This window comes from Equus asinus, chromosome 23 (genome assembly GCF_041296235.1).
Source record: "Equus asinus isolate D_3611 breed Donkey chromosome 23, EquAss-T2T_v2, whole genome shotgun sequence".
Taxonomy (NCBI): Eukaryota; Metazoa; Chordata; class Mammalia; order Perissodactyla; family Equidae; genus Equus; species Equus asinus.
Window position 1 is genome coordinate 62,514,398 of NC_091812.1, and position 25,425 is coordinate 62,539,822.

Genomic DNA, 25,425 nt, shown 5'->3' on the forward strand with positions numbered 1-25,425 from the left:
TAAAGTAAGGAATGTTTTTCTGTTGTTTGAGTTTATCTGTTTTATTTTTCACTCAGGTTCTCTTATTGAACAGCTAACTACAGAAAAATATGAGTGCATGGTGTGCTGCGAACTGGTTCGCGTCGCGGCCCCCGTGTGGAGCTGTCAGAGCTGCTATCATGTGTTTCATTTGAACTGCATAAAGAAGTGGGCAAGGTCTCCGGCATCGCAAGCAGGTCAGTCGTTTTTCTCTTCTGGGTAGTTGTTCTCGCCCATTTGATATGTGCAGTTTTTAAACTTAACTTTAAAAATACTATTTAATTCCTCTTGAATATTTCATCTGCAGGGAGAGTATGTTGCCTTGATCACATGTTTCAGATGACCATTATTAAGCTATAAATCTCAAACCAGCTAAACACAACAATATTAAAATATATTTAGGGTACAAGAAAATCTGTCACTTGTACTGAAAATGATAGTTTTTATCCAAGTGGCAACTATAGAAAACATTTCTTGTATAATTTGCTTTAGAAAATTTATAGAAAGCAATTGTTTAGTTTGCCCTTAGGATGTTGCCTTTGGCAGATCTTCTCCATAGTATTTTATGGGCTTTTCCCAAAGTATATTAGTGTTTATGCATAATGCAAATGCTATTAATAATACACTCGCTGAACTGTGGCTCTTCTAGTTTAAGACATCTGGGTTTTCCTGCGTGTACTCAAATATTTTATCCTATTTTTTTTTAAGCCAAGATTCAGATAATGTTTACCTTGATATTAGAAATAACAGAACATTCTCACCACAAAATGAAGTGGTAATTATATGAAGTGATGAAGGCATTAGCTAACACTATGTTGGTAATCCTGTAGGAGTATGTAAATGTATCAAGTCAACACGTTTACACCTTAAACTTAAACTCTGTTATATATCAATTATATCTCAATTAAATAAAGTAGAACAAAATGGATGCCCTCTTGATTCACTATATCTGAAGTCCTTATAAATATAAGCCCAAATGCAGTATTTAAACAAAGCATTCAGTATTGTGAATTTGTTTCTTCACTGTCTGATTTCCTTAACATGGGCATTATTACCACTGTTTCAATATTATGGCTTCCTATAGATTTAAATTCTTAAAAGTTACCTGTGCTTCTGTAAGGAAATTATTTTGGTCTCCTCTCATTTTTCTTGACAGACGGCCAGAGTGGTTGGAGGTGCCCTGCCTGTCAGAACGTTTCTGCACATGTTCCTAATACCTACATATGTTTCTGTGGTGAGTTTTTTGCGTACACTGGAGTCTCTTCCGCTTTGTGCGTTGTTCCCAGCCCAGGAGAGGTGGTGTGCTGGCATGTTGCAGAAGTTACTGATAGACTTCAACTGCAAGACACTGTGTGCGTGTGGTCCATCCACAGCCAGGCCCCTGGGCTCTTGGCATTGCTGTTCTGGAGGTGGCCTTCCCATCACGCCCACCAAGCTCATGCTGCTTCTGAGCTGTGGTGCTGGTGTCCTGGCAGAGGCGGGTTGGACATGGCTTCTTCTCACCCCTGACTGTAACAGCTTTGATTTTCTAGGTCTGAGCAGCCTGACTAAGGAGTAATGTTGAAGTGTACTTTATTTTAATCCAAGATATCAGTCACTGGTCTTTCTACCAAAGAGAGGTTTTCTATAAACCAGCATTACAAACTCTATCCTTGTGCCCTCCCTCTTTATGGAATATTTCTTCCTGTTTTCAATAGTTCGGTTCCTCTATGTGTTAGGAAAAAAACTTCCTGTGATCCAGATCTTCATTCCTGCTGCTAGCCTATTTCCTGCACATCCTTTTTTTTCTGCCTTTCCTGCCTGTCTTTTAATGGCTAACTTTCACCATCTGATGGTTGATTTTTCAGATTTTATTTCTTAACCATCTATCTGCCTCCTTGAACCGTTGCATTTTTGCTTCTGTCCTTATAACCCGACTGACACTGTATTCAGAGGTCATAACTGACCCCTTCCTGACTGAATCCAGGGCTGATTTATAAGTTCTTAACCTTTTTGGCAACATAACAGCCCTTGACACTTTTGACCATTTTCTTCTTGAAATGACCAGCTGTTCCTGTTTCTTTCTGCATGCTCTCCTTATTTTTCTAACTAATTTGCTCATATTTCTCCTTTCCTATTACTTAACTAGCAGCTTTCACCAAGAGTCAGTCATTGACCATCAACTCTTTAACCTTTAGACTCAATCTCATGGTAAATTCAGCTATCTAGGATGTCCCTTTCTTTTCTGTAAATCCTCATCCACTGTAGTATTCAAGACCTGACCCCAGGTGTCCTCTTCCAAAGGAAGCTTCCCTTTCTTATCCCACTTTGGCCACACTTTTATTCAGAATCTGCTGGTCTTATATATTTTATTGCCAAAATATGAGCCTTAATGGATACCAAATTAGTATTAGCTGAAGGAATGAATATTCTTGAATGTACTGCTAGAAAGGCAGCATGAAACTGGAAGAGGTTAAAGGTGAATTGGACACACAGGACCAATACCAAGGCTTGGTTACCGTATTTTAAAGGATTTTTAAACATAAAGCACCACAATAGAATTAAAATTCTTACTAAATCTTCACTGACAAATTAGATATGAGACCCTAAGAAGGCAGAAGAATGTCGGGTGAAGCTTAAGATGATCTGAGTGAGGTAAAATGGTGTAGGAATACAAATAACAACCTTAATCTATCTGATGACTTTGCCCCACTCTGCTATTCCAGGAGACTACTAATTTAATATATTTTATTGAGCTTTGTAAGTAAGGTACATGGCACCATGAAGAAACAGAGGGGATGACTTTCCAGAGCTTGCACTCTGAAAGTTAAGGCACAATTAACTTGATGTTCCACTGGAAGTGCCAAGTGCTGTGGGAGATACTTGGGGTGAGTTATGGCTTCTGGCTGGATGATTAAGGGAAGCCTTCATAAAGGAGGTAGAAGTGAACTGGGCTTGACAACGAGTAAAATCTTTGTAGGATGAAAGATTTGTTGAAGAGAACAGCATAAGCAGAAGTTTAAGACCAAGAAGGCTGAGGATCTGTTGGGAGAAAAGCGAGTCATCTGCTTATGGAACCCAGGATCTGTGCAGGTGGAGGAGTGGGAAATGACTGGAAAAGCAGGGCTGACTTCTTGTTGCCAGGCCTAGACCTTGGGACTTTATTTGGCAGCTGTAGGAAGCCACTGAGGGCATCAGTGTGATTCTTTATGAAGATTAGTCTGGTGGCAGTGAGTAGAGTATTTTGGGGCCTAAGCAATTTGGTGACTTGTAACCACCCAGACGAAGAATAATAAAGGTCTGTATTGGGTGTTAGAATGGGACAGAAAGGAAGGGGTACAAGATTTCAAAGGAAAACAGGAATTAACAGCAATGGGAAAGGGAGGAACCCAAATGGTGACACCCAGGGAAGAGAGGGCGAGTCAAGAGGACTGGGTTTGGTGGGGACAGTGAGTTCAGTTTAGAAATGTGAGTAGGAAGATGAGTAAGACGTCCAGCGAGAGATGTGTCCTCCTGGGACTTAGGAACGTTGGAGCAGGGAGCAGGTCTTAGGGATGATATTTGCAATTGGGAGCAGTAAATGAGATGATAGTGGATAGGAGGGTAAGGGGCGAAAAACAGTGTAATGCAGAGCCCTGCAGAAAGAGAAAAGCCATCCTTTAGAGTCAGGGAGAAGAGGCGGAGCCACTGAAAGATGGAAGGGGAACACCAGGTACCGTACTTTGGCTGTAGATGTGGGCAGTTTGAGGTGACTGTGAAACCCCAAGCACAGATGCTCCACAGACGGTTGGACACGTAGGACTGAAACTGAGGATTCAGGGGAGTGCAGAAAATGTGGATTTGGGAATCACTGGCCTTTAGGTGTATTGAACCTCACCTCATGAATGAGATTTCTGAAGGACACAGGCTAGAGAGAAAAGCAGAGGTCAAGGACTGGGGACAGGCTGTCATTTAGGATGTAAATTGCCCAAGTGGGGAGGAACTCCTGAAGGGCAAGGAGTCCTGTGCCTCAGTTTTCTTCTTCCTGCCTCTGTGCTAAGTTCGTGGAAGATGCTTCCTAAAGATTTGCGGAGTGACCTTGATTGTAAAATTATAGCCCTTTTATGCCCACTTTATATCTTAGAATAGAATTCCTACTATACAGGGCACTTAGGTCCTTTCCATCTCTTACTGCCTCTTTTCCCTCCGTCGCTCTCTTCCCTTCTTCCTTCTTTCTGGTTCCCATATCACTTCAATGGCCCATTTACAGAAGACTTATCTTATAGGTTTTTTTAATCTTAAATTAAATGTGTCCATCAGTCAAAGTGGCATTTTCATAAGTGAAAATGACTTTTTATTTCTCTTTTCCAGGTAATCCAGAATTTAAGGTTTACCGTACTCAGTGAAACTTTTGATGAAGCATTACATTTAACTTTTTATTTTAGGATGTGGGATAATGTGTTTGTTAAATTAATGAAAACCACGCTGATGTTTCATGCTGTCTAGCTATATTATATTATTTCATTAAAGTCTACGATGCAGTTGAAGTTTGTACCATTGACTCTCTGATATGATGTTTTAGGCAAGGTAAAGAATCCTGAATGGAGCAGAAATGAAATTCCACATAGTTGTGGTGAAGTTTGTAGAAAGAAACAGCCTGGCCAGGACTGCCCACATTCCTGTAACCTGTAAGTTGGTATGCTAGACCCCTGGGGATTCCTGTTGGACACGCTTTGCTTGTGGCTCTAAGTTCACATATCTCATTAGCATGTCACAGGACAGGGTGAAGGGCAAGTGGTATCATTTACTGAGCACTTACTCTGTGCCAGGTTCTCTGCAAAAGTTAACTCATTGAATCCTTACAGCAGCCCAGTGATGTATAGATGTGTCTCATCTCCATTTTACAGATGAGGCTCAGAAAGGCCAAGCATTTTGCCCAATGTCAGAGTGGTAGGACATGATGGAGCTGGGATTTCCAAAGCCAGTGTCCTCTCACTATATTACACTGCTGGCTTCTCAGACAAAATACCCCTCAGCAACATCCAGGTCTAAGAGAGTATATAGGACAGACTTCTGTGTGGGGAAAGGCAATTATGTAGGGCCTTATTGAGCAGTGTTTCTAGGATGTGACTCCTTTCCCTATAATAAGTAGCCAGCTTTAGAATGTATCTAATCAGCTTCTAAATCATAAAAAAATGCAAAATAATAAACAGTTGATCAGTTACAAATACAGTTCTACAGGCTTTGACCTCAGACAAAGGTTTAATTCCTGGATTCGAGTCACTCAACAGTTATGTGACATGGGACAAGTTACTTAACTTCTCTGAGCCTCAGTTTCTGCACCTGTAAGATAATAATGATATAAGCAGCAATTGTTATAGAGTTTTTTTTAATATTAAATGAATTAATGCACCTAAGAGGCTTAGTACAGAGCCTGGCACATGGTAAGTGGTCAAAACATGCTTTTATTACCCAAATCTAAGAGTAAAATAGACATCAGAGTGCTATCTTGGTGCTTCTGCTGTGTGGAGCAGGGGTGGACATTGGACCTGAGGCCTGTGATCAAGTCATGGGGTTGGTGTGGGGAGGAGTTACTGGGGAGAGCTGGTCAGACTGGCTGAGCAGCATGGCCTGCCATCTGCTGGCAGTCAGCCCCTCCCAGTTCTTTGATCGCTTCTTTGGGTCCTGCCTGAGACCTGGGGACTCATCTCTTTAAACTGTTCCTTCCCTTAGTTGACATTTTCAGTTAATTCCGTGATAAGAAATGAACCCTCTATGTGAACTATCTTTCCGAAGCCTGGAGCAGAAAGGGCCCCTGTCATGCCCACCAGAGAACATCAGATATGCAGATCAGGCAGTCAACACCATGTCTAAAAGGAAAGAGGCCCTAAAACGTGCTCCTTCTTGGCTCTGGAAATCCTCTTCTTGACTTGGGAGCTGTCCTTTTACTCCTGTCAGGACCCTGAGATTGCTGAACTCCATACCTGTCAGCACCTGCCTTTCAAAAGAAAGCTTTGGGTTTCTCTCGTTCCTGCCTCTCAGGGCTCCGAAGGCACAGTTGGTGCCTCTGTCCCTCTTTTTTGAGTTGTTCTCCTAGATTATAGGATTCTCTAGAGCAGTTGGTCTCATCACTGGCTACATGTTAGGATCATTTAGGGACCACTGTAAAACACCAGTGCCCAGGCTCTGCCTCAGAGCGGTTGAATCAGCATCTCGGGTTTGGGGCTGGGGGCGGGTGTAGGGGTTGCAGGGAGGAGTGTCTGAGCATCTATAGTTTTAAAAGCTTTTCAGGTAATTCTAATATGTAGCCAGTGTTGCAAACCACTGCTCTAAAGATTTATGAAAACCTGCGATTAAGTCCAGGCCTCGGGGATATTTGGAATAACCTGGAGGCATCCACACCTGATTGGCAGTTTGTCTCGCAGTCTAAAGTAGTTAACTGTGCAGCCATGAAAATAGTTTCAGCTGAAAGGGTTGAGGCATAGCATGTGAAATGGAATAATTGAATAATGATACTCATCTTTAAAGAAACATGCTTAAACTTAGGTCTTCTGTGGGTTCTGCCTGTCAAAATGGGTGCCCTTAGAAGACTAGGAACTTGTTCCTGGATTGTTTTCAGTGTTTAAAGCTCATTTAAGAATTATCAGAACCTATTTAGGAGTCACATAAAAAATCCAAACAGACCGCTTTATAAGCATATGTGGTTTTTATACCAAATTTTATTACCTACTTGATTAATTAGACTTGGCTCTGATTGATATTTAATTCCCAAAGAGTTGTGATTTGCCATAACTTGTAATGTGTCCTCCCCCAAAAAAAGTTGTCATAGAAGTTCCCAAAATATTTTAAGTATTTCTGAACAGGTGTGTAATTTACCAGGCTGTCTGCTTTGAAGAGGACAGTATTTATGTGAATATATAATTCTGTTTCGTGATTTTGTTCTTTGGTCTCCTTATATCATAGCTCCTATAAAAAGCGTTCTGTTCAGAGGTCTGATTCTGACCCGTAGTGCATCACCACGCCCAGCTCTTTCCACGTGTCCTTCCCCTTTGTTCTCTCCCTGTGTTACTTACAGCACGCCTGCCGTCACGTCAGCCTTCCTTTCACTGTTCCCATTGTTGGCCCATCACCTGGTTGTTACCTCACTAGCTGATGAGAAAATGTCTATATTCTCATGGACCTAGTCAATTTGAGCTCTATTACTTTGCTCAGGTTCGGATCTTCTAAAAGATTCCATTGGCCATCCTGCCACTCACCTAAGTGGCAAGCTGTTTTCATCCCTGCACACTGCACTAAGTGAGCCAACACCATATTTGGAAATGTTATCTTTGACTGTCAGACCCAAATAAAACCAGTATTTTGACTTGGGCTTTACTCTTCTCATTAAATGTTCTAAGAGGATAATGCTGTCAACTCTTGCTATATAAAAACGTTGTTGGTATCTTTGTTTAAGTAGTTTAATCAACTTTAGACAAATACTAAAACATTTCGTAGTAGGTTTATTTGTTGTCACATTCACAGTAGGACCCAGTTGGGGCAGCTTTGTTCAGGTTTAGATACCTGGGTATGATTTATTCATCAAAGCATTTCTTTTTCAGTCTCTGCCATCCTGGACCTTGCCCACCCTGCCCTGCCTTTATGACTAAAACTTGTGAATGTGGACGGACCAGGTAAAGTTAGAATTGCACCCTAAAGAAGAATTCAGTTTCCACATTGATGATTTGTATGTGGATTTCTAAAATAAAAGATTAGGAGGTAGAAGTAAATAGTACTTATTTACTACCACTAATAAATGGTAGGTGTAAATAGTAGTTTCCTGTATTGCCTTGATCTTTTGCAATCTTCTGAGTGATTAAGAAGTTATATGCATAGTGATATATTACCCATTTCAGGTGAAATGCCAAGGTGACAGGGACTTTTTTCTTGACCTTTCTGGAGGGTGAAAGAACAGGAATTGAATCCAGACCTATTCAGGTCCAGGAGGCATCCAAGGACCATCCGCCTGGGCCTAACACGGTATCTGGAGTCCAGGAGGTTTTCAGTGAACATTGTTGAGTGAAGGAATACGTCACCCCAGAGCCCACCCTCTTTTCATTACAGTCCAAGTTCTCCCGCATCATCAGTGGGAGGATCACTGATAGCTACAGGGTGCCTCTGAGGCTCAGTAAGAGTGTAAAGTGGTTTGTGAACAACAGGATGAGACGGGATTGTGCAGATTTTCAGTGATATGTATTTGTTTAGTGTTTACTGAACATACTAGGGTAGCAGTGCAGCGTGATAGTCACATTCAAGGGCTTTGGGTCTGAAAGACCAGGTCACATCTGGGCTCTGCCAGTAACTAGTTATTAACCTGGGCAAGTTGCTTGGTCTGGCTTAGCCTCCCTTTTCTTATCATAATGTAGAAATAACAGTGTCTTCCTCAAAGGGTTGATGTTAGCTGTGATGCTGAGCACTGGAAACTGACCATCTATATAACAGTGCCTTTGAAAACAAAATATGTAGTTGAAGTGGGAGTTGGGGATAGAATAAAACTCTCCTCGTGGGAGAGTACACTTCAAGCTCTAAAGTTTTACTCTGGAGAGAGACCTGAAGACAATTGTCTAAAAGCACTGGCCTCATATCCTTCTCTAGCTGATAAGGCAGCAAAATCAGGATGTTTATTAGATTAAAGCCAGAATGATTTCCAATCCTGAATCAAAGTCACATGCAGTATGTTCTTAAGTATTGCAGCTGCATAAAATGCCCGAGTGCTAGGTTCTAGGAGAACACCGTTATACTTCCATTCTGAGAAGGTACGTTATAACTCCCCAGCCTCCCACCCGAGTCTCTAAGATAGAGGTGAGCTGAGGGCTCTTCCCCTCCTGCATGCTGCTTCATGGGGATACAGAGAAGAAATCACCTGTAACAGATACTTAGGAATGGCCTTCAATTCCTCACTGATCAGAAAATAGGGGAGAGAGAAGGCAGGATGGGAAATAAGAAAAGCAAAGGAGGAAAAAGAAGAAAAAGTGGAGGAGGGGAGAGTAATTGAGGAAATAAGGAGGGAGGAAGGAAACAGAAAAAATGGGTGAAACATTTTTCACCCAAGAGAAAGGTTTAGTAGGTTTTGGGGGAAGATTTGGGCTTCAGTGTTAGTTTATCTGTCACACAGGAACAGAATGTCCACCGTTAGACTAATACTGTCTTTACATCTACTGTCTTTACAGGCACACAGTTCGCTGTGGTCAGGCTGTCTCCGTCCACTGTTCTAACCCATGTGAGAATGTTTTGAACTGTGGTCAGCACCAGTGTGCTGAGCTGTGCCATGGGGGTCCGTGCCAGCCTTGCCGGATCATATTGAAGCAGGGTGAGTGGTGAGCACACCAGCCAGCCATGCTTGTATACTTTTCTGGAAGCTTATTTATGGTTGTCTTAATGACACGGATTCATCTCAAATCTGCAGTCACGATGACTCTGTTAACTCTGGTACCTTGGGTGGAGAAAACTGGAGATATATTAATGCTAAGATGGTTTTCATTATTTTAGTTACATAATACCAGTATAGGTCATTGTCCTATAGAATTTGGACAGTAGATTTTAAAATGCTATTTAAAATTAACTGCTTGGAAAATTTTTAAAAAGTAACTACTGGGGCCAGCCCAGTGGCTCAGCAGTTAACTTTGCAGATTCTGCTCTGGTGACCCAGGGTTCGCCGGTTCGGATCCCAGGTATAGACCTACGCACTGCTTGTCAAGCCATGCTGTTGCGGGCATCCCACATATAAAGTAGAGGAAGATGGGCATGGATGTTAGCTCAGGGCCAGTCTTCCTCAGGAAAAAGAGGAGGATTGGCAGCAGATATTAGTTCAGGGCTAATCTTCCTCAAAAAAAATAATAATAATAAAGTGTTAAATTGTTTTTTAAAAAAAGTAACTACTGAGTGATGTCAACATCGTGGCTGAGTGAGCTTTTCCCTCAGACTCTCCCCTCTAAGATACAACGAAAAGGACATTCATAATACAACAGAGGACATTCACACAACCCAAAAGATGTCTGAGAGACCCACACAGCCAGACATCTGAAGGTAGAGGCGCTAGATTCCCTGGGAGGAAGTGGAAGGAGGTAAGGGCATCTCCTCTCCCTCCCTGGCAGCAATCTAGAGCATGGGATTTCGCAGCTCTGAGAAAAGAGAGGAGAGGGGCAGCTCTCCATGGGAACACCTTTGCTCTCCACGTTCCCTCACAGCCCTTGGGAGGGCTCCACACAGAGGAGGCTAAGCTGTTGTGGGGGTGTCTTCATCAAGCCAGCACCCCAAGAGGGCAGAGAGAAAATTCCTGGGAGATCACGCGCGGAACGGAAAACACCCTGCCCCTTGCCCGGTGTTCTAGCTTGTGTGGTCGGCCAGAGCACCCACACATACCTTAGTAAAGCAGCAGTTGCAAGCAGGCAATCGCAAACAGGCCTGGCAGCATAGACTTCAGAGGACAGGCACAGACACCAAGGAACACGGCAGGCTCAGAATACACAGCTCCTGACCACCTCAGTGGCAGGAGGTGGAATCTGCAACCAGATACTATCACTATGCAAAGGCACAAATCCACCCCATCAAAAAAGAAATACAGTAATAGTCCAGACTAGAAGGAAAATGACAAACACCCAGAAATCAATCCTGAAGGCACAGAAATTTACAATCTAAATGACAGACTTCAAAATAGCTATCATAAAAAAACTGAATGAGTTACAAGAAAATTCGGATAGTTCAATGAAATCATGAACAAAATTAATGAACAGAGGGAATTCTTCAAAAAAGAAAAACAATGAGAAATGTTGGAGATGAAAAACACAATGAATGAGATAAAGAAAAATTTGGAATCCTTGAATAACAGAGCTGATATGGTGAAGGACAGAAGTAGCAATCTGGAAGACAGCAATAGAAATACTTCAGACGAGGGAGAAGATAGAACTAAGACTAAAAAGAAATGAAGAGGGGCTGGCCCCGTGGCCGAGTGGTTAAGTTCGCGCGCTCCGCTGCAGGCGGCCCAGTGTTTCGTCGGTTCGAATCCTGGGCGCGGACATGGCACTGCTCATCAAACCATGCTGAGGCAGCGTCCCACATGCCACAACTAGAAGGACCCACAACGAAGAAGATACAACTATGTACCGGGGGGCTTTGGGGAGAAAAAGGAAAAAATAAAATCTTTAAAAAAAAAAAAAGAAATGAAGAGATCCTCTGAGACATATCTGACTCAATTAGGAAATGCAACATAAGGATTATAAATATTCAAGAGGGAGAAGAGAGGAAGAATAGAGCAGAAAGCTTGTTCAAAGAAATAATAGCTGAGAACTTCCCAAACCTGGGGAAGGATCTAGAAATACAAGTAAGAGAAGCTAACAGAACTCCTAATTACATCAATGTAAAAAGATCTTCTCTAAGGCATATAGTAGTAAGACTGGCAAAAGACAATGACAAAGAAAAAGTATTAAGGGCAGCAAAGTAGAAGAAAGCAACTTACAAAGGAAGCTCTGCCAGGCTTTCAGCAGATTTCTCGACAGAAACGTTACAGGCAGGGAGAGAATGGAATGATATATTCAAAATTCTGAAAGACAAAATCTTTCAGCAAGCATACTCAATCTAGTGAAAAAGTCCTTCAGATATGATGGAGAAATGAAAACTTTCCCAGATAAACAAAAACTGAGGGAGTTCATCACTGCAAGAACCTGCTACAAGAAATGATCAAGAAGGCCCTCATACCTGGAAAAAAAAAAAAAAAGAACAGGTATACAAAGCCTTGAACAAGGAGATAAATAGGCAGACAAAATCAGAAAATTGCAACTCTTTATAAGAAGAGGTTAGCAAACAATTATAACGATAAAGATAAAGGGAAGGAAAGCATCAAAAATATCTATAATCTTGTCATTTTAACCACAAACTCACAACACAAGATGGAATAAGTTGTGACAACAATGACTTAGAAGGGGAAGAGGATAGGGATGGAATTGGCTTAGACTAAAGAAATAAGAGGCTATCAGAAAATGTACTATCTAATCTATGAGTTTTTTATACAAACCTCATGGCAACCACTAAATAAATAATCAGAACAGAGACACAAATGACAAATAAAGAGAAAACTGAGAAAACCATAATAGAGAACTACCGAAGTATTTTTGCTGCCCAAAATACACAGGATAAGAAACAAGGGAAATACAGAACAAGCAGAAAACAAGTGATAAAATGACAGCGTTAAGCCCTCATATATCGATAATAACTCTAAATGTAAACGGATTGAATTCTCCAGTCAAAAGACACAGAATGGCAGGATAAGTTTAAAAACAAGACCCAACAATATGCTCCCTTCAGGGAACACATCTCAACTCTAAAGACAATCGCAGGCTCAGAGTGAAGGGATGGAAGACAATATTTCAAGCTAATGGCAAACAAAAGAAAGCAGGTGTTGCCGTACTTACATCAGACGAAGTAGACTTCAAGATAAAAAAGGCAATGAGAGACAAAGAACGGCGGTATATGATGATAAAAGGGACCTTCCACCAAGAAGACGTAACACTTATAAATATATATGCACCCAACACAGGAGGACCAAAGTACATAAAGCAACATTAACAAACCTAAAATGAAATATTAACAACAACACAATAATAGTAGGGGACCCTAACACCCACTTACATCCAGGGATAGATCACCCAGACAGAATATCAACAAGGAAATAGTGGAATTAATTGAAAAACTAGACCAGATGGACTTAATAGATATATATAGAACACTTCATCCAAAAACAGAAGAATACACATTCTTCTCAAGTGTACATGGAACATTCTCCAAGGATAGACCATGTGTTGGGAAACAAGGCAAACCTCAATAAATTTAAGAAGCCTGAAATCACATCAAGCATCTTTTCTGACCATAATGCTATGAAACTAGAAATCAACTACAAGAAAAAAAGCTGGGAAAGTGACAAATATCTGGATGCTAAACAGTGTGCTACTGAACATCCACTGGATCACTGAAGAAATTAAAGGAGAAATCAGAAAATATCTGGAGACAAATGAAAATGAAAACACACCATACCATTTCATAGGGGATGCAGCAAAAGCAGTCCTAAGAGGGAAATTCATAGCAATACAGGCACACCTTAACAAACAAGAAACATCTCAAATAAGTAGTCTTAAACTACATCTAAGAATTAGAAACAGAAGAACAAACAAAGCCCAAAGTCAGCAGAAGGAGAGAAATAGTAAAAATTAGAGCAGAAATAAATGAAAATTGATGGGGCCAACCCAGTGGCGCAGCAGTTAAGTTCACACGTTCAGCTTCTTGGCGGCCCGGGGTTCACCAGTTCTGATCCCGGGTGTGGACATGGCACCGCATGGCAAGCCATGCTGTGGTAGGCGCCCCACATATAAAGTAGAGGAAGATGGGCATGGATGTTAACTCAGGGCCCGTCTTCCTCAGCAGGGCCGGCCCCTGTTTTGAGCTCTGGATTTATGTTGGGCTTTAACTCAACTAAGTCATCCGAGTCTTGTTCATGGGAGTTTGTATGGATCCACGGCTCTTCCATTCTGTTTTTGTGTAGTTGATTTTTCAGACCTAGCTGAAGACTTTTCATTTGTCCACATTAAATATCTAGCAAAGTGTTTTAGCCATGAGTATAGTTTATCTTCTCAAATTATAATTCTCCCTGGATCCCTTTCAGCCCATCTAGAGATTTAATTAGCATTCCTTCTAGGTTTGCATTCATGTGTTGAGATAAAAATGCTGAAGAGATTAAGGTTGGCAGCAAAGACCTTCCTCCACACTGTCTTTGGTTCCTTACTCTTCAAACAGCTGTGACTGCACCCAACTCTTCTGTCACTGGCTCATATTTCTGTCTCTTGTGCCTAAGCAGAGCAGAGCTTTTTAGTATTGTACTCAGATTATTTCCTGATTGATCAGGGGCTCCGTTTTGTTTTTATTGTCAGAATTTTCTGACCCTTGATTCTTTGTTCACAGCTGCCTGGTCATACCTCTGAAAAAGGCCTCTGTTCTGTTTGAGCAGAAACTTAGCAAAGAAAAGCCTGCTTGCAGAAGCTGCCATTTGCTAGGATTTGTTTACCAATTCATTCAGTCCACAAATATTGATTGTGCTTCCTGCATCTACATTAATTCATCTAATAAGTCTTTATTGAATGAATGAATGAGTTTTAGAACAGGGGATGAAATTGTACGTGTTCTTACTGAAAGATGAAATGTATATTTTAAAAATCAAGTGTCTTGCTTATGTCTTCATTGATATGAGGCTTTCCACCTTCCCGTGTCTCAGTGGAAGTTTTTGGTCTGTGCAGTACAATATTTTATGAGCATTATTTCTAATGTTTTGTTAGAATCATTCTATTTTATTTCTTACTAAATATGTGCTTTTAAGATTTGATACATTTTTATAATGTTAGGTTTATTCTAATGTTGACTTTCTTTGCAAGTAGATATCCAAATTGTACGAGAAAAAAGGAAAGCATCATTAGGTCTGTGGAATTTCAATGTACTTTCTACTCTTCTTTATTATGTAGGGCCAGGTATATTTACGTAGATTGATTTTAATGAGATAAATTTTCATTATAAACTGATATAAAGTGACACGAGAAAAATTTTGTAAGTTGATGAAAATTAATCCTTATCAGACTTTGTTACATGTTAACACATCAGAAATATAACTCCTTAAGCAGAACACATATTTATTGCTGACCTCAAGAAATAAAGGAACCGATTATTTCTTGAACCACAGGAAAATCTATAGTTGTTAGATTGGGTTCTGTCTCGTAAATAAAGTCTCAAGTTATTTGAAACTTTTTACTCAATGTGAATGCTCAAACACGGTTACTTCACATTCAGCAGTGGTAGAATACAAATTATTAAGGATTTTATATCGTGTCAATTTTTGGATTTCTTTTTAGCCGCATAGACTTTTTCCAGGCATTTTATGTGAACCCCAATATATGAAGTATTAAATCTGTGCTTCTTGGGTTGAAGTGAGGGTGGAGGAATCCAGTCATCAACTCCTCTGCAACTACCCCCAGCTTAGCTTCCATCGCCTGTGCTGTCTCCAGAGGACCCAGGGAGCCTCATGACCCACGGTTTTCAACCATGGCCTTATGGACCAGCTCGTGGTCTCTCAGTTTAGGGGGCTGCTTCACTTTAATGCTGATTTTAGGATGCCCTGCAGAGCCCCCATGAGATACTGACAGAGTCTGACAAGACCTTTTTATTTCCTCCTGTGATAAAGTTCTCAGGCTGATCTTAGAGCTGCTGCATAAGCCACACTTACTTCTGCATCAGGTCTGATTGATAGTAAGGGATACTGTTCTGTGTTTTGTTATAGATTGTTTGGAATATTTTCAGAGCCCACACAGATGACTAATCTTTTGTTTTTGAAATTGTGTCCTCAAGTTTGCTACTGCGGCAGCTCCTCCCGAGATGTGTTGTGTGGAACAGACGTAGGAAAGTCTGATGGATTTGGGGACTTTGGCTGTTTAAAGATATGTGGCAAGTAAGGTCCTGCATTTTTCTCAATTAGAATAAAGCTGTGTTTTATGCAACAATCATGTAACAGTCTTTTTCTTAACAGGGACTTGAAATGTGGGAGCCATGCGTGTTCTCAAGTGTGCCACCCTCAGCCCTGCGCGCCGTGCCCACGGCTCCCCCACCTGGTGCGCTGTTGCCCTTGTGGGCAGACTCCTCTTAGCCAGTTGCTAGAACCTGGAAGCAGTGGTCGGAAGACGTGCATGGACCCCGTTCCTTCATGTGGAAAAGTGTGCGGCAAGCCTCTGCCTTGTGGTTCCTTAGGTAATGTAGGCGTGAAGTTGCCTTTAAAAAGATGAGTGTAAACATTTGGCAGTGATGACTACTTATGCAAAATAGTATTAAATTCCAGTTACAACATCAGGGCAGTTCCTAAATATTGTGATAAATTTGTGTGGGCACTTTTTCTTTCCTCCTCAAAATATACTTGTGAAACCTCACAGTTGCCCAAATGATCTCTCTTTCTGATTTAGCTGTTTTGTTGCTCCCTCAGGACAATCGTGGTGAGATACTTCTCCGTGGGGGGTTACAATTTCTCTTAGTAGCCTACACTCCTGTGAACGCCAGATAGCCTTTTACTAATCCAGGGTTCAGCAGGTGTTTAAAAGCATTGTCATGTGACAGGAGCATCTTAAAATAACTGGTGAGATATTTAAGAGCTAACATTCTAAGTACAATAAAACTTCAGCCATTTGGACCACTCAAGAAAAACACCCTTCTCTATAGCTAAGTTTCTCATCTAGCTGAAGATCACACCTGAGCATCATTTTGGATGGACATTTTTCTAAAATTTACATTCCCATCTTTAAACAGAGGTTACTGAAGGTAATTCCTTTCCCCTTACTGACCCAGAGTCTTCCTTTTCCTGACCCTCAGCGATTGTATTATGCTGAATACAGTGTTGCCCTCAGGATCTGCTGGGGTTTCTCAGGTGGTTCCCCATACCAGTGTGCAGTTTGAGTTGTGTTATTACTTGTCAAAGCTTTTGTGGTTTATGGTCAGTGCTTTCAGTATGCCTATGTGCTTACCTTTAGTAACTCTCCCTTTCTTCTGACTTGCGGCCTCTGATTTCTTGGGTATAGAAACCAGAAAAATTTCTTTGGAATTAGCTGTAAAGTGGTAGTCTGGGTTCTAACGGGAGCTTCCTGAGACGGTCCTTGGGAAACGCACGTGGACGGTTCTGCAGGGACACGGCAGCTTCTGTCCTGAGTGAGGGTTCAAAGGCTGCGTGCTTGGGACAATGAAAGTGAGCAACTGCGTCTGTGTAAGACAGGTGCCCCTATAACTAATGTGCTAAATCTAGAATCTTGAGGTTTGCTTTCCGTTTTTGTCGAAAAGAGAGGTTTCACGTGTCTTCCAAGTACCAGTAGGAGCACCCTACCTAGTTGTTTTTTTTTCAATCTGAGTTTATGTACAGAGGAGAAATGCTCTCTTATCGTATTTTAATACATGTTCCAACTGCATTAGGAAGATTGTCTGTTGGTTCTCTGTGTCTACTGTGAAAATGTATCTTCAGATAAGCCCTGCGAAATAGAGATCAAATGACTGCTAAATCAGGAAGGATGGTAAAGATCATCCCTTTTCAGAAGCACATGGGTCAGTTTTGTAAGAATTTTGTATATAATGGCCAGAAATCCTACCCTGAGGCCAGGATGCCTTCTTGGCAATGAGAGAAAGAGGAAATGTGAAATGGGTAATGCCAGGGGACTTGAGCAAGAGAAGGATAGTAACTGTCAGGGTGAACAGACCCGGGGGTGGGACAAGACCAGGTCAAGGAATTCGAGGGCGACCAGGCTGAGTTGGATTGAGAAGCTCAAAGACAAGCCGGTGGTTCTCAAGTGTATTCAGGCCTGGCTGATCTGTAGAAAGCTTGTTTAGGCTTTCAGTCTCTCGCCCTGTAGGAAATTTCCATCCTACACATCCAGCTTTAGTGCCAGAGACTGGGTGGGGTTCTGCTTTCAGGATGCTGCCGTAAGGAGCCGTGTGGGCCCACTTTCCAGCAAAACAAGCAAAGCTGGGGAAAACTCTAAAAAAGCAACCATTTGAAGTCTCAGGAATTGTCCTAGGGGCATACATCGAATGAAATATTTATTGGAAAAAATCTACTAAAACTCAGTAAGAACAGCAAGAGTCTGTATCATTTGAGTCATGACCTACCCCCTCTCCTCCAGCTGCTTAACAAAAGCGTCGCTCAGGATGGGTGTTCCCCAGAAGACAGCTCCCAGTCAGGGATTACTGCATCTTAGTGGGAGGAGCCAACTCCCAGCATTTCTCATCCCCTCCAACTCCAAGTTGAAGGGGCCACATTTCTGGTAGGAGCAGCTAAGAGGTCCCTTCCTCCACACAGCTCCATCCATAGAACAGAGGCTCTACCCTAGTCACAACAGGCGAGAATACTGGGGCCCCCATCATGTCACCCCAGCTCACTTAGAGGGCCAAGGCTCCATGCTGGGAGAAGCCAGCCAAAGAAAACCAGGGGCTCCTGTCCCACCTGGCACCCAGAGTAGCTGAGACTTTATCCAGAGTGAGAGTCAGTCTATAAGAAAAGAGACCACCAAAATACTCCCCAAAGGAACTGACTTAATTTGAAACAGAGTGTGGGGAAATTCAGGCCTCAGGGCCTGTTAGAAAACAATAGTTCTTCTTAATTAAGGGCAACAAGCTAAACTATAGGCCAGCTGGTCACCAAAGAGGACCAGGGAAAGAGATAGCTAAGAGGAGCCCTCCTGGGGTCAGAAAAAACCTCACAGACTTGCCCCAAAGCCTGCCCCTGCCCACATGTCATTGGATCAGCCTGCTGAGCCATTTATACTCTTGGGCGTTGTTGAAAACAGTGGAGCAATCAGCTAGCAATTAGTGGAGACTTAGAGCTGATTGTAATACCAAATGAGGCAGACAGCTTAAGAGAAAGGCCAGGGAAAGAGACAGTCACAGAGAGCCCTGCTGAAACCATTCTCATCCTGGGGTGACCGTGCACACCCCCAAGGCTGTGCCATCCGAAGAATGGCACCAACAGCTTCATGTCATAGAGGAAATAGACTTCACCAAGGTGTCCCAGCCAAGTCACAAACCAAATAAGCAAACAACAACAAAAACAAGCAGTGGGGAAAGGAATAGTACCCACAGTTGCTACAATTTATTACCAAAAATGTCCGGTTTCCAACAAAAAATTATGAGGTATGTGAAGACGCAGGGGAAAAAGAAAAAACACACGCAGTAGAACCTTTCTGTGTCCTGTTTCTGTTTTCTGTGAGAATGACTCATGTCAGATTTAACAAAGACTTCAAGGTAGCCATCATAAATATGTTCACAGCACTAGAAGTAAGCATACTTACGTACAGGAAGGTTTACAGACAGTGTCTCATCAAACAGCATATCAATAAAGAACTGGAAATTGTGAAAAAGGACCAAAATGGAAAATCTGGAGTTGAAACGTCCAATAATTAAAATGAAAACTTCGTTAAAGGGGCTCAGCAGTAGATTTGAGCTGGCAGAAGTCAGGATCAGTGAACGTGAAGATAGAATGGCAGAGATTGTATAATCCAAAGAACAGAGAGAAGATATAATGAAGAAAAATGAACAGTGCTTCAGAGAAACGTGGGACACCTTTAAACACACAAATATATATATACACTGGGAATACCAGAGATGAAAAAGGAACAGAAAAATATCTGAAGAAATAATAGCTGAAGACTTTTCAAATTTATTGAAAAACGTTAATCTACACATCCAGGAAGTTCAACAAACTCCAATGGGATAAATGCGAAGAGACCCACACCTAGACACGTAGGAAAAGTGCTGAAAGCTAAGGACGAGGAGAAAATCTGGAAAGCAGCAAGAGAAAAATGACACATCATATACGAGGGAACCCCTGTCAGATTAGCGGCACGCTTCCCATCAGAAACAATGGGGGACACTACATCACAACCACAAGGCAGTGAAATGACCCACTCAGAGTGCTGAAGGAAAAAACTGCCAACCAGGAATTTATATCCAAAATGAAGATAAAAACACCACTAGCAGGTCTACTTTACAGTAAATACTAAAGGAAGTTCTTCAAGCTGAAAGCAAGTAAACCCAGATGTAAATTCAAATCCACATGAAAAATTAAAGAGGAAAGGTAATTATGTAATTATAAAGAGAATTACATAATTATAAAAAGACAGTATGAATACATATTTATTCTTTTCTCCACTGATTTGGGAAGCAATTGTATAAAATAGTGTGTATATAATTGTATCGTTAGGCCTATAATGTATAGAAATATAGCTGACAACAGGAGCACAGAGGAGGCGGATGAGATCAAAGTGGTATTGGAGTTAGAAAGTGATGCCGGATAGAAACTCAGGTCCACAGGAACAAATGAAGAAAACCAGAAATGGTGAATAAGAAGGTGAGCATAACAAACTATACATGCATGCTCTCCTTTCTTTTTCCAGCTTCTTTAATAGACAGAACAGTACATAAAGCAATAATTATAACCATGTATTGTTGAGTTTGTAACATATATACAGTCGTGCGTTGCTTAACAATGGGGATACATTCTCAGAAATGCGTCGTTAGGCAATTTCATTGTTGTGTGAACATCATAGAGTGCACTTACACACGTCTAGATGGTATAGCCTGCTACACACTTAGGCTCTATGGTACTAATCTTATGGGACCAAGTCTCATATGCGGTCCCTCGTTGACTGGAATGTCATATGTGGCACAAGACTGTAGATGTGATATGTGTAATAATAGCACAAAGGAGGAGAAGAGGGAATGGAGCTACATAGGAGGCAGGCTTCTGTATCTCACTGGAACGAGGTTAGTGGAGATCTGAAGTAGATTCTGATAAGATGTATATGGTAAGCCCTAGAGCACCCATTAAGAAAATAACTCAAAAAATACCATTAAAGGAAAAAATGTTACACTACAAAATATTCACTTAATGAAAAAGACAGTTGTAAAAGAGGATTAGATTAACAAAAAAGACATATAGAAAACTGAAAGTAAAATGGCAGGGGTAAATCCAGCTATATCAGTAATAACGTTAATCTGAATGGATTAAACGATTAAACAAAAAGCAGATGTCAAAGTGAATTAAAAAAACAAGATCCAACTATAAGCTGTGTTCAGGAAACGGACTTTAGAGTCAAAGATGCAATTAGGCTGAAAGTAAAAGGATGGAAAAAATGCATCATGTAAACAGCAGCCATCAAAAGGGACTATGGATGATCCCTGAGGGGTCCTTGAAACAGGGCTTGTCCTAAACCTAGTCTAGCAGAATGAATGGCAGGCCACCTATCAACAGGCATTCACAGAGCTTGAGTCAGTGAGATTATGGATCACGGTTTCTGATTATTTATGATCCCCGGATGATTTTTAGAATCAAGAGCACTTCAATAAGTCACCCATGGCTACAATTTTAAGGAGATCCAAGACTAGCCTGGAGACTTGGGGCCTAAATAAAGAGTCAGAAGATCTGTTCTTTGACTTAGGCAAAGCGTATGCACTGCCAAGTATATTCCAGTGACTGAGGTTGGGGCCTGTCCTTGCCAGAAAAGGCCCAGCCTGCCGGATGCAGGGAAGAGGAGGGAGGAGGCGTTGATGGCATCCTTCTTCCTTAACTCTGATTCTGGGCTTGCGAGGGACAGAGGTGGAAGACTGACTAGTGAATTTGGGAGTCTGAAAATGAGGAGTTGCAATATTCATTCCTGGCTTTTTTCATTTTTATTAAAGATTTCATTCATACCTGTGAAAAGCTCTGCCATGAAGGAGACTGTGGACCATGCTCTCGCACATCAGTCATTTCCTGCAGATGCTCTTTCAGAACAAAGGTAAATTTCAAACAATGCTAGAGTTGTTGCCACCAATACCTTTTAAATTGGTGATTATGGGAGGGGAGTAATCAAAATAACCTCAGTCTTACTGCTCTCATACTATGGAATGATTCATTCAATCCAGCCAATGTATACTGACACCTACTATGGTCCAGTTGTGGGATAGGTATGGTGGGGTCCTGCACTCAAGGCTCAGAGGCCCATAATGGGGATAAGGCAGGTATACAAATAGCTCTACCTAGTACAAATGTGATAATGCTAGATGCCAGGAGAGAAGAGCAATAACATTGTTGCAAGGAGTTAGCTAAGAAGTTAGGGGGAACACAGTTCGCAGGTCACCCTCACTTCTGACACCCACAGCAAGAGTTTAGACGGTTGCTGAATTAGAAGAGTCCACGAAGGGGGCCTGCCCCGTGGCCAAGTGGCTAAGTTCGTGTGCTCCACTTTGGCGGCCCAGGGTTTCACCGGATCGGATCCCGGCCGCAGATGTGGCACTGCTCGTCAGGCCACGCTGAGGCAGCATCCCACATGCCACAACTAGAAGGACCCACAACTAAAATATACAATTATGTACTGGGGGGATTTGGGGAGAAAAAAGCAGGAAAAAGGAAAAAGAAGATTGGCAAAATTGTTAGCTCAGGTGCCAATCTAAAAAAAATTAAAAATAAATAAAATTGCTGGAGGAGTTCGCCATCAATATGAGTTCTACTAAACCTTTTGACAAAGTGAAAATCTCTGAAATGCTGATAATCAACTCATTATTCAGCCATATTTTTCATGATATCTTTTGTAATGGAGTGGACTTTCCCATGGAAGTGAGTCTTTTAGATAAATGAAACTCATTTCTTAAATGTGGTTTTCTTTTAATCACTTTGGTGGGAGTCTTTGAAATCATATGCTCTATCTTACTACCTCTTAACAAAGAATACTGTGTAAGTTTTTTGGGTAGTTCGTATTTATTGGTTTATTGGGGACTTATGGGGGCTCTGCCTTTCCCTACAGTGTAGATACCACTCCAGTGTGTTGTTTCTTCCGTACAATCCAGTGTTTACGTTAACTGGAGCACTCACTCAGGCGCTTTCCTGAGTCACCTTTGCTTTATATCTCTAGAGAGCATATGGGGAACTTTTTCATATCATCGAACCCAGCCAGGTCAATTTATCTAAAACCTCCTACTAGCCATGAAGCTTCAATTTCCTAGACCTCTTCACTTCTGTTATCAACTCAATAGCTGCCTTTTTTTTTTCACAGTCGTTTTCATTGAGAAGGAGTGTTTTTTATCAGTTTGTTTATTGCTGAGTACATGGCAACCTGTAAATAACATCAAAGCCAAATTCAGAGGCAGATGCTGGGCAGCCAGCTGGGTTCACTCTCCCGCGAGTGCCTGACTCGCTGCCACACAGCAGCCTCGCCACGCGTGTCATTCAGGATCACGCCTCAGCAGAGTTACGTGTGCTAGACTTTTGGAGCCATGCATACGTAATTGAAACCACAATAATAAAACTCCGAATGCAGAAGGGCTGCTGTATTCTGCTTTGCTGCCCTTCACCAGTGTTGTCAAGATGTAGAGCTCTTTGCCCCTGCGTTGAATGGTACCAGATTGTTGCACATTTTCAATTCTTATGTCTGCTTTTAATGGCTTTTTCTGTCAGTACTCTTGGCTGGCAGTTATTTCTCTTTGCTCTGCATACCTTTAGCAGCTCCTCTTTCTATTCAGATTTTATGATACCTAAGCTGCTGGGAGTTTGGAGGCCAGACCACAAAGGTTGTCACAATTATATTTGCATGAAAAGTCAGTAAACCTGGGGCCCTGTTGGGAGTCCAGCATTTGAGTGTAGGGACCGGGCGAACCCGGCTCCAGATAGGTGAGTTGGTGAGTGCGTGCCCGAGACGGGCAGGGTCCCGGGATGTGCACGTCACAGTTAGCATTGCACTGTCGTCGTGTTGTTTCGTTGATTCCTCAAGTGGTTGCTGTTCCTTTTTCTTTCCGTAGGAGCTCCCATGTACCAGTCTCAAAAGTGAAGGTATGCCTGGGAAGGGGCGTGAGGGAACTTTCTGGGTGAAGGCAACGTTCTCTATCTTTGACAGGTTTGGGTTTTGTGTTTGTCAGAATTCAGCGAAGGTACACGTAAGATTTGTGCATTTCATTGTTTGTAACTTTTACCTCAAAAGAAAAAAAGAACTGTAAGTTGAATTCTAGTTAGTGAAATGCTGAAAAATATGGGGAAAGTGTATTCATGTCTGCAGCTTACTTTGAAATGTGTCAAAAAATAAGATCAGTTGTTGGGTGGATAGAAGAATAGATAGGTATGTGAAAAAGTAACTAAGGGTGGAATCTAGATAGTGGGCATATAGGTGTTCACCGAACGTTTGTTTTGACTTTTTTATATGTTTGAAAATTTTCATGATAAAATGGTGGGGGAGGTGAAGGTAAGTAGTAACTAATGAAGCAAACTTTTTACGCGCTGACTGCTGCTTGCTCCCCTTAAGGCTTGATACCCTGTCGGATACCTGGAACAGGGGCTGGCCAGCAGCCTTCTTAACCTGAGGCCTAGAATATTGTTTCTTCCTTTGTCCTTGATCCTGATATCTCACTCCATTCTGGTTCTGTCCTTGTTTTGCTAACCATCACATAGCCTTTGTTTAAACCACCTTAAAACATTTTTGGAAAAGTGATAGAAGATAAGTGTGTACAAAATAAAAGCTCTCCTCTGATCAGGAAGAAAACTGTATTGGTTAGGATGCTTCTGGCTGCAGGGATTGGAAACCCAGGGAAAAGTGACTTCAGTCACAGGGGGATTCACTGTCTGTCATAACAGGAAGTCTGGAGGCAGAACAAGTCTAAGGTTGGTTGATGCCAAACAGTGATACTAGGACTCCAGGTCAGCTTCTCTGTGATTTCCTCGGTTTTCCCCTCCTGGGTATAAGTTAGCTACAGCGGTTCCACACATTGAGTCCTCAGACAACAGCTAGAGGAAGGAAAGGAAGGTCCTTAACTGTCTTCCTTCTTAAGAGCAAGGAAAACAGTCCGAAAGGCCCTTAGTACGTTTTGTGTCACGTGCTCCTGCCTACACCCTTCGCTAACAAGGAGGATGGAGTAACCGTGACAGGCTGGACTGTTCACCATTCGCCCCTAGAACTGAGGAGCACCCGGGTGCCCAATTTCTGAACAAAATAAGGATCTGGTGGCCTGAAGAAGGTGGAGAGTAGCTGAATAACTGCCTCAAACAGCTGAATATTTGAGGTAACCAGAAATTTCTACCTCAAACCCATGGTCAAAATTTTAGTGCTATTAAAAACATAATTTGAAAACCTAACATTAATAAACTTTTAAAGTAAAAAAAATTAGTAAAACAATATAAAGTAAAAAGTGAAAATACACCCTCCCCCCTGTTCCCCTCCTGGTTTCACCCCCCGATGAAACCACTGTCATTGGTTTGTTGGGTATGGGTCCCAATCTTCTTCTGTGTTCCTACAGATGTATACACATTCCAGTGTAGTTTTGTTTCTCCCCTAAACTTAGGTTCACAGTAAACATACTGTCTGCAACTTGGGTTTTTTTCCTCACTAATATGTCAAAGACATGTTTCTGTGTCAGTGTGTATAGCTCTCATTCTTGCAGAGTATTCTGTATGTGGATATACTATAATATAGTTCACCGTTGCCCTTTTGGTGGTCAGTTACATTGTCTCCAGTTTTTCCCATTGCAAATAATGCAGTAACCGTCTTGTCCCACCTTTTAAAACTTTATGATAAAAAACTTCAAACGTATGTGAAAGTAGGGAGGCTAGCCTAATGGCTCCCTGTGTGCCTATCACCCGTCATCAGCAGTTATCCACATTTTGCCTGTCTTGTTTCTTCCATCCCTCCCTTTCTGACTTTTCAAGAAAGTACTTTGAAAACAAATCTCGAACATCATTTCACCCATAAATACTTCAGCACCTAGCCCACTTTTTATTGTGATAAAATTCACAAAACATACGAATCATTTTAAATTATCCGGTTCATTGGCATTTAGTACCTTCACAGTGTTGTGCAACCATCACCTCTATCTAGTTCTAAAACATGTTTATCGTCT

The 25,425-nt window shown here is 41.7% G+C and overlaps 1 protein-coding gene across 2 annotated transcripts in view; it reads left to right on the forward strand.

Annotated features, from left to right (window-relative positions):
- Positions 1-25,425, forward strand: part of NFX1 (nuclear transcription factor, X-box binding 1) — a 62,091-nt gene that overhangs the window by 13,310 nt on the left and 23,356 nt on the right. For both annotated transcript variants that reach the window (XM_070496011.1, XM_014857494.3), the window contains exons 3-11: positions 57-215; positions 1,175-1,252; positions 4,559-4,664; positions 7,575-7,646; positions 9,183-9,322; positions 15,391-15,490; positions 15,569-15,786; positions 21,247-21,344; positions 23,341-23,371. In XM_070496011.1, the coding sequence (XP_070352112.1) occupies positions 57-215; positions 1,175-1,252; positions 4,559-4,664; positions 7,575-7,646; positions 9,183-9,322; positions 15,391-15,490; positions 15,569-15,786; positions 21,247-21,344; positions 23,341-23,371 (1,002 nt within the window). The remainder of the gene's footprint in view (positions 1-56; positions 216-1,174; positions 1,253-4,558; positions 4,665-7,574; positions 7,647-9,182; positions 9,323-15,390; positions 15,491-15,568; positions 15,787-21,246; positions 21,345-23,340; positions 23,372-25,425) is intronic.